Source organism: Ranitomeya imitator, chromosome 3, assembly GCF_032444005.1.
Source record: "Ranitomeya imitator isolate aRanImi1 chromosome 3, aRanImi1.pri, whole genome shotgun sequence".
NCBI classification, from domain to species: Eukaryota; Metazoa; Chordata; class Amphibia; order Anura; family Dendrobatidae; genus Ranitomeya; species Ranitomeya imitator.
The window spans coordinates 711,923,333-711,936,522 of NC_091284.1; the positions used below are offsets into that span (position 1 = coordinate 711,923,333).

Here is a 13,190-nt window from a genome sequence, read left to right on the forward strand (position 1 = left end):
GATGTTCGTGCTGATGCCTGTTCCCTCTGTGTCTGTTTCGGCTGGCAAGTGATGCAGGGTGACAATGCCATAGCCCTGTTTCATCCTGTACTGGTGGTTCCACCTTTCCTGGAAGCTTGGGAGTTACGGTAATTCCTGGCTAGTTAGTGATTCTCCATGTTGTCAGCCCTGGGAAGGCTGCTCTTTATTAAAATTCTTGAGAGTCAGTTTTCAGTGCCAGTTACAAGGACTACTACTCTGGTTATTTGCTGACTGTTTGCTCCTATTCTGCCTGCATTTTCCTTGTTCTGACTTAACTGGTTTTCTGATGATTCTCATGACAATTTTGCCTCTGAATTTGACCACCAAGCTTGCATGACGTGCCCTTCTTGCCACCAACTTACTCCACCTGCCAGCATCTTACTCTGTGGCTCCAAACCAGGGTCTATTGTATAAGTTCAGAACCCTGTATGGCAGATAAAGGGTGAAGGCCATGGCAACCACCGGGATCTAGTAGACACAGTGGCTAGTGCTAAGCCTGTCTATGGATGCCATATTAAGAGCTGCCAGACTACCTTAAACTTCACTTGTGACACTGTAATGCTGTCCATACACACTTGAGCTGATTCAACTCACTGCTATTACTGTTGAGATGCACAGATATATATATAATAATATATATTTCTGTGGCATATAAACCTTTGAGCACCCCTGGTCAAAATTACTGTTATTGAGAACAGTTAAGTTAAAGATGAAATTATCTCTAAAAGGCCTAAAGTTAAAGATGGCACACGTCCTTTTGTATTTTAGCAAAACATTATATTTTCATCTTTTGCATTTTAAAAAGTACAAAAAGGAAAATGGATCAGTGCAAAAATGTTGGCACCCTTGGAGATTTGTGTGCTCAGATACCATGGTTTCAGACCTTTAATAGCCTGTTAGGGTTATGGCTTGTTCACTAGCATCATTAGGAAAGGCTAGGTGATGCAAATTTCACAGCTTTATAAAAACCCAGACTCCTCTCACCTTGTGCCAAAAAACAGCAGCCTTGGGTTTTTGTAAGCAGCTGAATAGCACTCTGAAAATGAAATTGGTGGAGGTCCACAAAGCAGGAGAAGGCTATAAGAAGATAGCAAAGCCTTTTCAAGTTGTCCTTTCCTCTGTTTGAAATGTATTTAAGAAATGGCAGCTAACAGGAACAGTGAACATGGAGATAAGGTCTGGAAGACCAAGCAAAATTTCAGTGAGAGCTGCTCGTGGGATTGCTAGAGAGGCAACTCCAGAGACTGCTAAATCTTTCTGAAGGTATTTTGCAGTCTCTGGAGTTGTGGTATATTGTTTTACTGTCCAGACACACTATCATAAAAAACGGCCTTCATGGAAGAGTCATAGTCATCAGAAGAAAACCTTTTCTGTGTACTCACCATAAAAATCAGTGTCAGAAGTATGCAAAAGAACATCTAAACAAGCCTGATGCATTTTGGAAACAAGTCCTGTGGACCAATGAGGTTCAAATAGAACTATTTGAACCTCAAAGAACAAAGGTATGTGTGAAGATAAAAGGGCACAGAATTTCAGGAAAAGAACATCTTGACAACCTTTAAGCATGGTGGTGGATCAGTCATGCTTTTCGGTTGTGTTGCAGCCTATGGCACCGGAACATTTCACGGGTAGAGAGGGAAGGATGGATTCAATGAAATTTCAACAAATTCTTGATACAAACATAAGACCATATGCAAAAAATCTGAAGCTGAAAAGAGGATGGCTTCAGTAAATGGATAATGATCCTAAACCCTTGTCAAAATCCACAATAGACCACCTCAAAAGGCGCAAGCTGAAGGTTTTACAATGGCCCTCACAGTCCCCTGATCTGAACATAATTGAAAATCTGTGGCTAGATCTCAAAATAGCAATGCATACAAGACGACCCAGGAATCTCAGAGAACTGGAAGAATTTTCCAAGGAAGAATGGATGAAAATCCCTCAAACAAGACTTGAAGGACTTTTGGTTGGCTACAAAAAGCGTTTACAAGCTGAGATACTTGCAAAAGGGGGTGCTACTAGGTACTAACCTTGCAGAGGGCCGAAAGTTTTTCATCTGCCTATATTCCTTTTTGAAACTCTTAAAATGTAAAAGATGAAGAAAGAAAAAAAAAATAAATAAATATATATATATATATATATATACACTCACCTGAGGGTATAATGTAATTATTCCATTTATCCATGTACTAAAATAGTGTAAATGGCTAAAACTATTGAAACCCAAGAAAAATAGGCACTAGAGCACAATATACACAATATCAATTTTATTAAAGACAATTAAAAACACAGATTAAAAAAACTATTGAAGATAATAAGTAGACACAATTGAAAAAGTGAAAGACAACAAACTAGTACCGCAAGTAGAAAACAGGAATGGCACTGACACAAACCACTAGATGGTAAGATATAATGAATACAAACAATCAATAAGCTCTCTTCTCAGATGTCCGAATAAGGACTATATTGAAGACTTGTAACAGTTGTTTAGTTGATTAGTACATTAGCAATATATACTAGTCAGTAATATTTCATGTCATATTTAAGGCATTTCTTTTCAGGTAGGGTTAAAAATAAATTCCAATAATAAATATTTGTAGCACAGGTTACATAATCAATCAGGATCAACTGCTGGGCACTGATCACAACACATTTGGTATACCGGTTAGCAAACACTGCCGTGCATCTGCTGCAAGCATGCACCTTGTTGGGGACATACTTTTGATAGGTCATCTGTGGCTGTCAAACCCCCAGTTTTAGTGGTCTTTTATCAATGAAGTAGTGCTGTAAAGCCTCATAATACATATATGGCTCATTAGTCAGTGAGTCTGCCTTAGATTTCTGTTCTGCTTCTCTATGCCTAAAATCAGGCCCTGAAATGTTCCCTACTATATGTCTATTTACTCTATGCTGAATAAATATTTCCTATGACTTTTCAGATCATTCTGAAAGCAGCTTTTTCCCCGGTTCACTATTTGCTGAACTTACCGGTGGCAGCTCACCCTCTGGTTCCCCTGAGCTCTCCATGCTCCCTCACCTTGCAGATTTGGTCAGTTATAGTATACAGAAAGTTATTGGATTTGCAAAGATGATTCCTGGATTCCGGTAAGAATTTTGCTTCTTATAGAAGAAGAGATTAAGCTAAGAATGCAATATACTATAAACAGATTGTTACCTGTTTTACCCTGCAATAACGTTGCCTTACGAAGGGTTATTTCCATATTTTAAAGTAGTACCATTATTTTGGGATTGTTGGGGATCTGACTTATGGAACTTTCACAGATCTTGCTATTGAAGGGGCTGCAGCACTAATGTAATACTGCCTCCCATTGACTGTTTCCCTGTATTTCCCTGAACAGCTTCTGACAAAGTGCTGCTGGGCAAGGAAAACATTTAAGGGGATACAGCACTAAATCAGCACTGTGGCATCTACACAAAATTTACAGGTAGCATTGATGGTGTAAACACAGATATAAATAAAATCAAGACATGCACAACTGTCTGGAGGAGTTTGTCATCAGTTGTCACTGAAGGTGCTCTGTTCCAGTTACCGAAACGCTGTAGTCAATCACAAGTGATCAGAGAACAGGACCTCATTGCTTCTTATCCTGGCCCTGGATCCACAAGGTTAGAGCAACTGAGTATGTATTATTTTGACACCATTCATGCCACCTGAAAATTTTATGTAAATCCAGAAATGTACTTTAAAGGGAACTTGTCACTCCCTGGGATGCATTTAAGCTATTGCTATGGGCATACAGGGGAATGAAATGTTAACATAGTCCTACCCAGGGCTGGCACTAGAAATTTCGGGGCCCCATACTGGCAAAATTTTCGGGGCCCCCTTGAGACTCCGCCCAGCCTCCACCCCTCGAACTGTCCACAGTCCCACCGCTCGCTCTTGGAAAAACTCCACTTCACACCTATCACACAATAACAGTTCCCATCACCAGATCACACATATAGCCAGCAGCTTTTGTTTTGGCCAAAAGATTTTTTAAGACACCACCATAACACGGTAGACACTTTTGGCCGGGCCCTACTCTGCTGTAACCTACTAAATATTTGTTAAAATATGCAATACAATTTAGGTATATTTTTATTTATTTTTCAATTTTTAAAATGACCAATTATATCACATACAAGGAACAAATACAACACCATGACCAGACCACATATTACCACCAGTGACCGAATAATATCGCATACAAGGAACAAATACCACCGCACCATGACCAGACCACATATTACCACCACAAAGTGATCGAATAATATCACATACAAGGAACAAATACCACCGCACCATGACCAGACCACATATTACCACTACATAGTGACTGAATACAATACTGATCAGTAATTAAAAAACCCACAATACTAATATCACCATCAGTGCCATTATACACAGGAATGTGTACTTAGTATGCAGTGTCTGTGTACAGGTTATACAGTGATCACCGCTGACATTATACACAGGACCTCTGTATATAGTATACAGTGTATAGTGTCAGTGTATAGGTAACACACTTACTCACCAGTGACGTCTGTAGGTGAAGTCCTTCATCTTTCATCCAGCACAGACCGCCATCACTTCTTCCAGCCAGGGGTTGTCTCTGCAGGAAATAACACAGTTATCTCGAGCTCCACTTGTAGAACACATTACTTAATATTTTCCAACTTCTACATTAACCACAAGAAGAAAAAAGGCGACATAGTGTCACTCTACACAGTAACAGGACCGCTTCCCCATAAAACAGTGTCCTCAAAAAATAAAATAAATACATCACTGCAGTATTAATATGCCTTAATTAGCCCCTATGGTAATAACAATATCCCCCACCCTGGCCCCTGGTGTCTCATTCCTGGCTTCAGCCATATGTTCACCCATCCTGCCCCATATGATCTCCCCATCCTGCCCCATCTGTCTCCATCGTATCCATCCTGTCCCATGATCCTGCACGATCTGTCTCCAATCATGCCCCCATGTCTTTCATCCTGCACCGTGTCTCCAATCATACCGTGTATCTCCATTCTGCCCCGTGTCTCCAATCATGCCCGTATCTCCATTCTGCCCCCTATGGCTCCAATAATGCCCCCATGTCTCCAATCATGCCCCCTGTGTCTCCATTCTGCCCCATCTGTCTCCAGTCATGCCCCCAGAGTCTTCAGTCATGCCCTGTATCTCCATTCTGTCCCTGTGTCCAGCATTCTGTCCCTGTGTCCAGCATTCTGTCCCTGTGTCCAGCATTCTGTCCCTGTGTCCAGCATTCTGCCCCTGTATCCAGCATTCTGCCCGTGTCTCAGTCTGCCCGTGTCCAACATTCTGCCCCCATATCTTAGTCTGCCCCTGTGTCCAACATTCTGCCCCCGTGTCTCACAGTCTGCCCCTGTGTCTCACAGTCTGCCCCTCGTGTCCAGCATTCTGCCCTCGTGTCTCACGTTCTGCCCCTGTGTCCAGCATTCTGCCCCCATGTCTCACAGTCTGCCTCTTGTGTCCAGCATTCTGCCCCTGTGTCCAGCATTCTGCCCCTGTGTCCAGCATTCTGCCCCTGTGTCCAGCATTCTGCCCCTGTGTCCAGCATTCTGCCCCTGTGTCCAGCATTCTGCCCCTGTGTCCAGCATTCTGCCCCTGTGTCCAGCATTCTGCCCCTGTGTCCAGCATTCTGCCCCTGTGTCCAGCATTCTGCCCCTGTGTCCAGCATTCTGCCCCTGTGTCCAGCATTCTGCCCCTGTGTCCAGCATTCTGCCCCTGTGTCCAGCATTCTGCCCCTGTGTCCAGCATTCTGCCCCTGTGTCCAGCATTCTGCCCCTGTGTCCAGCATTCTGCCCCTGTGTCCAGCATTCTGCCCCTGTGTCCAGCATTCTGCCCCTGTGTCTCACATTCTGCCCCTCGTGTCCAGCATTCTGCCCCCGTGTCCAGCATTCTGCCCCTCGTGTCCAGCATTCTGCCCCTGTGTCCAGCATTCTGCCCCTGTGTCCAGCATTCTGCCCCTGTGTCCAGCATTCTGCCCCTGTGTCCAGCATTCTGCCCCTGTGTCTCACATTCTGCCCCTTGTGTCCAGCATTCTGCCCGTGTCCAGCATTCTGCCCCGTGTCCAGCATTTTGCCCGTGTCCAGCATTCTGCCCCCATGTCTGTCTTTCCCCGTGTCCAGCATTCTGCCCCCGTGTCCAGTATTCTGCCCCCGTGTCCAGCATTCTGCCCCCATGTCTGTCTTTCCCCGTGTCCAGCAGTTTGTCCCCCGTGTCCAGCATTCTGCCCCCCATGTCCAGCAGTCTGTTCCCCATATCCAGCATTCTGCCCCGTCTCCAGCATTCTGCCCCATGTCTCACAGTCTGCCCCTCGTGTCCAGCATTCTGCCCCTGTGTCCAGCATTCTGCCCCCATGTCTCAGTCTTTCCCCGTGTCCAGCATTCTGCCCCCATGTCTCACACTTTCCCCGTGTCCAGCATTCTGCCCCCCGTGTCCAGCATTCTGCCCCCCGTGTCCAGCATTCTGCCCCCCGTGTCCAGCAGTTTGTCCCCCGTGTCCAGCATTCTGCCCCCCGTGTCCAGCAGTTTGTTCCCCATATCCATCATTCTGCCCCCCGTGTCCAGCATTCTGCCCCGTGTCCAGCATTCTGCCCTCCGTGTCCAGCATTCTGCCCCTGTGTCTCAGTCTGCCCCTGTGTCTCAGTCTGCCCCTCGTGTCAAGCATTCTGCCCCTCGTGTCCAGCATTCTGTCCCTGTGTCTCAGTCTGCCCCTCATGTCCAGCACTCTGCCCCTCGTGTCCAGCATTCTGCCCCTCGTGTCCAGCATTCTGCCCCTCGTGTCCAGCATTCTGCCCCCGTGTCTGTCTGCCCCTCGTGTCCAGCATTCTGCCCCTGTGTCCAGCATTCTGCCCCATGTCTGTCTTCCCCTCGTGTCCAGCATTCTGCCCCTCGTGTCCAGCATTCTGCCCCCCGTGTCCAGCATTCTGCCCCTGTGTCTGTCTGCCCCTCGTGTCCAGCATTCTGCCCCGTGTCCAGCATTCTGCCCCCCATGTCCAGCATTCTGCCCCTGTGTCTGTCTGCCCCTCGTGTCCAGCATTCTGCCCCCATGTCTCACAGTCTGCCCCTCGTGTCCAGCATTCTGCCCCCGTGTCCAGCTTTCTGTCCCCGTGTCCAGCATTCTGCCCCTCGTGTCCAGCATTCTGCCCCTGTGTCCAGCATCTCTGCCCCAGCGTGTCCAGCATTCTGCCCCGGGGCCCTCTGGATCGCCGCATAAAAAAAAAAAACACGAGTTCTTACCTGGCTGCGCTCCTGCGGCGGGCGAAGCTCACTCCCTCCGCGCAGGTGAAGCACGTACTTGCCGGCGGCTGACAATGACGTCAGACGCCAGCAAAGTGCGCACTGCGGCTCAAGTCCGCTGCAAGCCTCCGACAATGTCAATAGCGTGCCGCAGCGCCTGTAGGGGGGACCCGGTGAGCAGATGAGACGGGGCCCGATGCGGGCCCCCTCTGCCCACCGGGCCCCATACGCCAGTCATGGCTGTAATGCCCTAATGGTGGCCCTGGTCCTACCTGTATGCCTCACAGCTGCTGTCTTGTTGCTGAGAAATAGACTTGTAATCTTTTATGTTAATTAGCTCTTCCAGGCTCCTGTGCGTGCGGTGCCTGGAAGAATACTCTGCCTCTGGTGTTAATTTGCATACCACCCCCCTCCCATGCACATCACAGTGCCATGTGACGTGCAGTTGGGGTGCCGGAATCCCACGCCTGCGCCGTGCACTCGCCCAATTATGGTGGTGCATTGTCCTATGAACACAAGGCTTGCATTAGTATAGATTGCTTGGGGCGCATCATTTGCTTTGGTCTGCCTGTTTAACCAGGCAGTCACATGACTGCCGATCAGAAAACGTTTACCGATCAGCGGACGCATTGTGCTGCCAGTCGGTCTGTGTAAACAAAACCTTAATAATAATATAATAATAATTTTATTTATATAGCTCCAACATATTCCGCCTTACTGATTAATTTTACAACCATACCGTTTTTAAAGGAAAGACATTTGAATTTGTTCAGATCTTTGATTGGTAACTTATAGAAAGTGTCATTTTTATATTGCTGTTTATTTAGGGTGGTCATTGGGCAGACTCCAGCGTAGATAGTGTCCCAAACTTACCGTATGCAGCATTTCATAATAGAAAAGCTTAATGTATTGGAAAAACCAAGTTAAGTGCAAAAACCAAGCCTACTATACAGGTACATTTTTGTGCATGCCTGAAGAACACGAAGACTGCCATCTTCTTCAGACACTGTCCCCAGCGACTTCGTTGGCTACATTGGGTTGTTAGGGTATGTGTCCACGTGCAGTAAACGCTGCGTGTTTGACGCTGCATGTGCAGCTAGCCCAAGAGGAGTGGTGGAACTCCCCAGTCTTGTAGACACAAGAGAACAATTATGGAAACAGGAACACATGGGCTACTTGCACAGTGAACAAGTCTGTAGGATCATGTTCACACACCACCAAGAAACCTGAAGACACAAAAGAGAATGGTAAAACCAAAAACACTCAGTTTGAAAAAATGTTGCAGTAATCCGCAAGTGCTAGTAAAAGATGTAAAAAACAGGGTATTTGGTTGATACGTTTTTTGCAAAAAATGTATACTAAGCTGCTCTACCAATCTTCACGGTATACCCTTATCAGAGCAGTCCTAACTAATGTATGCAATCCCTATCTGATGTATTTAAAAACCTGATCATCTGTATATTACCTGTGTGAATGTATTGGAAGCGGTGAATCCACACGGTTCGGTGAACACATGCAGATTCAATAGCCGGCAGCGCTTTGGACGCATGGGACATGTTCTACGTCCAAAGCACTGCCAATTCCTGATCATCTGTACATACCCTATCAAGTGGATAGCCCAGTCATTCTGGATCAAAGAAAGTCCCACTTGTGGGATCCCTGCCTGTGCCTTTCATATGCTATAGTAGGGCATAATGAAAGGGGGTTGTAGTCATAAGTCAATCCCATTAGATATGTTGATATTCCTGTGACAGTATCTACAATCTGACATTGATAATAGAAAAGTTGATTTTGTAGGAAGGGGCAGTTCCAGTAATTTAAGACTAGCATGCATCATAAGTCTGCAGACAGTCCATAAAATAAGTTATGTCTTCTATGTCCATGTATATTAGTAAATGCATAGAAAACTAGTTTCCTACAATTTCTTAACCAGTGTAGCTACTGGAAAAAAAGCTAACTTTTACATTTATATTAAATGTGAGACGTTTTTCGGATTATAAGACCCACTTTTTTTCCTCCCAAATTTGGGGGGAAAATAGGGGTGCAACTTATAATATGGTGGCGGTGCTGCGCTGTGTCCCTGTGGCGGTGCTGCGCTGTGTCCCTGGTGGCGGTGCTGCGCTGTGTCCCCGGTGGCGGTGCTGCGCTGTGTCCCCGGTGGCGATGCTGCGCTGTGTCCCCGGTGGCTGTGCTGCCCTGTGTCCCCGGTGGCTGTGCTGCGCTGTGTCCCCGGTGACTGTGCTGCGCTGTGTCCCCGGTGGTGGTGCTGCGCTGTGTCCCCGGTGGTGGTGCTGCGCTGTGTCCCCGGTGGCGGTGAGATTTCAGCACTGAGATCTTATCTCCCCGAGATCTCCATCTGCGCATGCGCCGCCTCCCGGGGGCCATTTTCCCGAAGTCCACCGCCGCATAGGAAACCATGGGAGGACTGCGGGGGGCTCTGGCCTTTCACAAAAGGTTGGCAGAGCCCCCCCGCAGCACCAGGGACACAGTGCAGCACCGCCACCATGGACAAAGCACAGCACTGCCACTGGGACACAGCGCAGCACCGCCACCGGGACACCCACAGCAGTGTGCCGCATATCGGAGTTCCCCCTCATCCCAGCCTGCGGCAAGGTTCCACTCTTGCCTCCTCCACCAGCGAGCCTGGGACCTCGCTTCACCGCAGCCACCACTCCCGGTAAGCAAAAAGACGCATGGATTATAAGAAGCACCACCATTTTATTAAAAAAAGTATTTTCCTATTTTTCTCATGAAAATTTGGGGTGCGTATTATAATCCGGAGCGTCTCTTAATCCAAAAAATACAGTATCTAAATTAATCTGAAATTGGATCTAATATAATTTTGACATGGAGAAATTTATTCTGAGCATGAAATCATTAGACCTATGCCGCAGTTTTCCAGTAATCATAACAGAATATTGCACATTGATGCCACTAAATGCCAGAATAAGTCCTTTTTTTTTTATCTTGATAGTTTTATTGTTGATCCTTTTGTGCGTGTAGATTCAGCAATTATTTTTAGGATTACTCAATATGTAAGGTTTCCAGAAGAGTCAGTGTGTTCTGCAATGACCGTGCATGACAATGACATGGCTGCAGCATCCTCATTCTTGATTAAAAAAAACTAACATCAGTGATTTTTTATTAAAAAACAGCGATCTTACTGCCGAGGACCAAATTGCCTTGCTGAAGTCTTCTGTCATAGAAGTTATAATGCTACGATCCAACCAGTCTTTTACCTTAGAAGATATGTCCTGGACATGTGGCAGTGAAGACTTCAAGTACAAAGTAGACGATGTAACTCAAGGTACGGTAATGTCCTTGTACAGGGAGATATATCACAAAAAATAATGTTCACAATGTTTCTGTATCCCGTAATTGCTTCTCTATTCAATAGTGAGGTCAGACAGCAAATCGGCTTAATGGAGTGGGAAAATTACACTACTGTACCTATTTGTCTGCCCTAAAGATATAATGAGGCGCACAAAGTACTGATTAGCCATGGTAATGCAAGTCGATCACTCTGCTAATGTTCTAGTTTACACAACAATAACCATTACAGACTTTAGCATTTACCTAGTAGAAGTTTATTATTACTGATTACTATAGCACACATGTATCAGAGGATCGGAGCTTGACAAAGAAATGGATTGACTTTTGACCCAACTCATTGTGATACCACAAACGGAAAGTATTGCATACATACTTAAAGTATGTATAAAGTCTTGTCTAAAGTCCACTTTAAGGGAGGATATTAGCGAAGGGAATGAGGATGTCGAGTCCATATGGGTTGAAATTCATGGAGGGAAAAATGGTAACAAAATTCTCATTGGGGTCTGTTACAAACCCCCAAATATAACAGAAAGCATGGAAAGTCTACTTCTAAAGCAGATAGATGAAGCTGCAACCCATAATGAGGTCCTGGTTATGGGGGACTTTAACTACCCGGATATTAACTGGGAAACAGAAACCTGTGAAACCCATAAAGGCAACAGGTTTCTGCTAATAACCAAGAAAAATTATCTTTCACAATTGGTGCAGAATCCAACCAGAGGAGCAGCACTTTTAGACCTAATACTATCTAATAGACCTGACAGAATAACAAATCTGCAGGTGGTTGGGCATTTAGGAAATAGCGACCACAATATTGTGCAGTTTCACCTGTCTTTCACTAGGGGGACTTGTCAGGGAGTCACAAAAACATTGAACTTTAGGAAGGCAAAGTTTGAACAGCTTAGAGATGCCCTTAATCTGGTAGACTGGGACAATATCCTCAGAAATGAGAATACAGATAATAAATGGGAAATGTTTAAGAACATCCTAAATAGGCAGTGTAAGCGGTTTATACCTTGTGGGAATAAAAGGACTAGAAATAGGAAAAACCCAATGTGGCTAAACAAAGAAGTAAGACAGGCAATTAACAGTAAAAAGAAAGCATTTGCACTACTAAAGCAGGATGGCACCATTGAAGCTCTAAAAAACTATAGGGAGAAAAATACTTTATCTAAAAAACTAATTAAAGCTGCCAAAAAGGAAACAGAGAAGCACATTGCTAAGGAGAGTAAAACTAATCCCAAACTGTTCTTCAACTATATCAATAGTAAAAGAATAAAAACTGAAAATGTAGGCCCCTTAAAAAATAGTGAGGAAAGAATGGTTGTAGATGACGAGGAAAAAGCTAACATATTAAACACCTTCTTCCCCACGGTATTCACGGTGGAAAATGAAATGCTAGGTGAAATCCCAAGAAACAATGAAAACCCTATATTAAGGGTCACCAATCTAACCCAAGAAGAGGTGCGAAACCGGCTAAATAAGATTAAAATAGATAAATCTCCGGGTCCGGATGGCATACACCCACGAGTACTAAGAGAACTAAGTAATGTAATAGATAAACCATTATTTCTTATTTTTAGTGACTCTATAGCGACAGGGTCTGTTCCGCAGGACTGGCGCATAGCAAATGTGGTGCCAATATTCAAAAAGGGCTCTAAAAGTGAACCTGGAAATTATAGGCCAGTAAGTCTAACCTCTATTGTTGGTAAAATATTTGAAGGGTTTCTGAGGGATGTTATTCTGGATTATCTCAATGAGAATAACTGTTTAACTCCATATCAGCATGGGTTTATGAGAAATCGCTCCTGTCAAACCAATCTAATCAGTTTTTATGAAGAGGTAAGCTATAGACTGGACCACGGTGAGTCATTGGACGTGGTATATCTCGATTTTTCCAAAGCGTTTGATACCGTGCCGCACAAGAGGTTGGTACACAAAATGAGAATGCTTGGTCTGGGGGAAAATGTGTGTAAATGGGTTAGTAACTGGCTTAGTGATAGAAAGCAGAGGGTGGTTATAAATGGTATAGTCTCTAACTGGGTCGCTGTGACCAGTGGGGTACCGCAGGGGTCAGTATTGGGACCTGTTCTCTTCAACATATTCATTAATGATCTGGTAGAAGGTTTACACAGTAAAATATCGATATTTGCAGATGATACAAAACTATGTAAAGCAGTTAATACAAGAGAAGATAGTATTCTGCTACAGATGGATCTGGATAAGTTGGAAACTTGGGCTGAAAGGTGGCAGATGAGGTTTAACAATGATAAATGTAAGGTTATACACATGGGAAGAAGGAATCAATGTCACCATTACACACTGAACGGGAAACCACTGGGTAAATCTGACAGGGAGAAGGACTTGGGGATCCTAGTTAATGATAAACTTACCTGGAGCAGCCAGTGCCAGGCAGCAGCTGCCAAGGCAAACAGGATCATGGGGTGCATTAAAAGAGGTCTGGATACACATGATGAGAGCATTATACTGCCTCTGTACAAATCCCTAGTTAGACCGCACATGGAGTACTGTGTCCAGTTTTGGGCACCGGTGCTCAGGAAGGATATAAT

The 13,190-nt window shown here is 45.0% G+C and overlaps 1 protein-coding gene across 4 annotated transcripts in view; it reads left to right on the plus strand.

The window, feature by feature from the left end:
• Positions 1–13,190, plus strand: part of VDR (vitamin D receptor) — a 234,675-nt gene that overhangs the window by 216,979 nt on the left and 4,506 nt on the right. For all 4 annotated transcript variants that reach the window (XM_069758679.1, XM_069758681.1, XM_069758680.1 and 1 more), the window contains 2 exons: positions 2,961–3,126; positions 10,443–10,594. In XM_069758679.1, the coding sequence (XP_069614780.1) occupies positions 2,961–3,126; positions 10,443–10,594 (318 nt within the window). The remainder of the gene's footprint in view (positions 1–2,960; positions 3,127–10,442; positions 10,595–13,190) is intronic.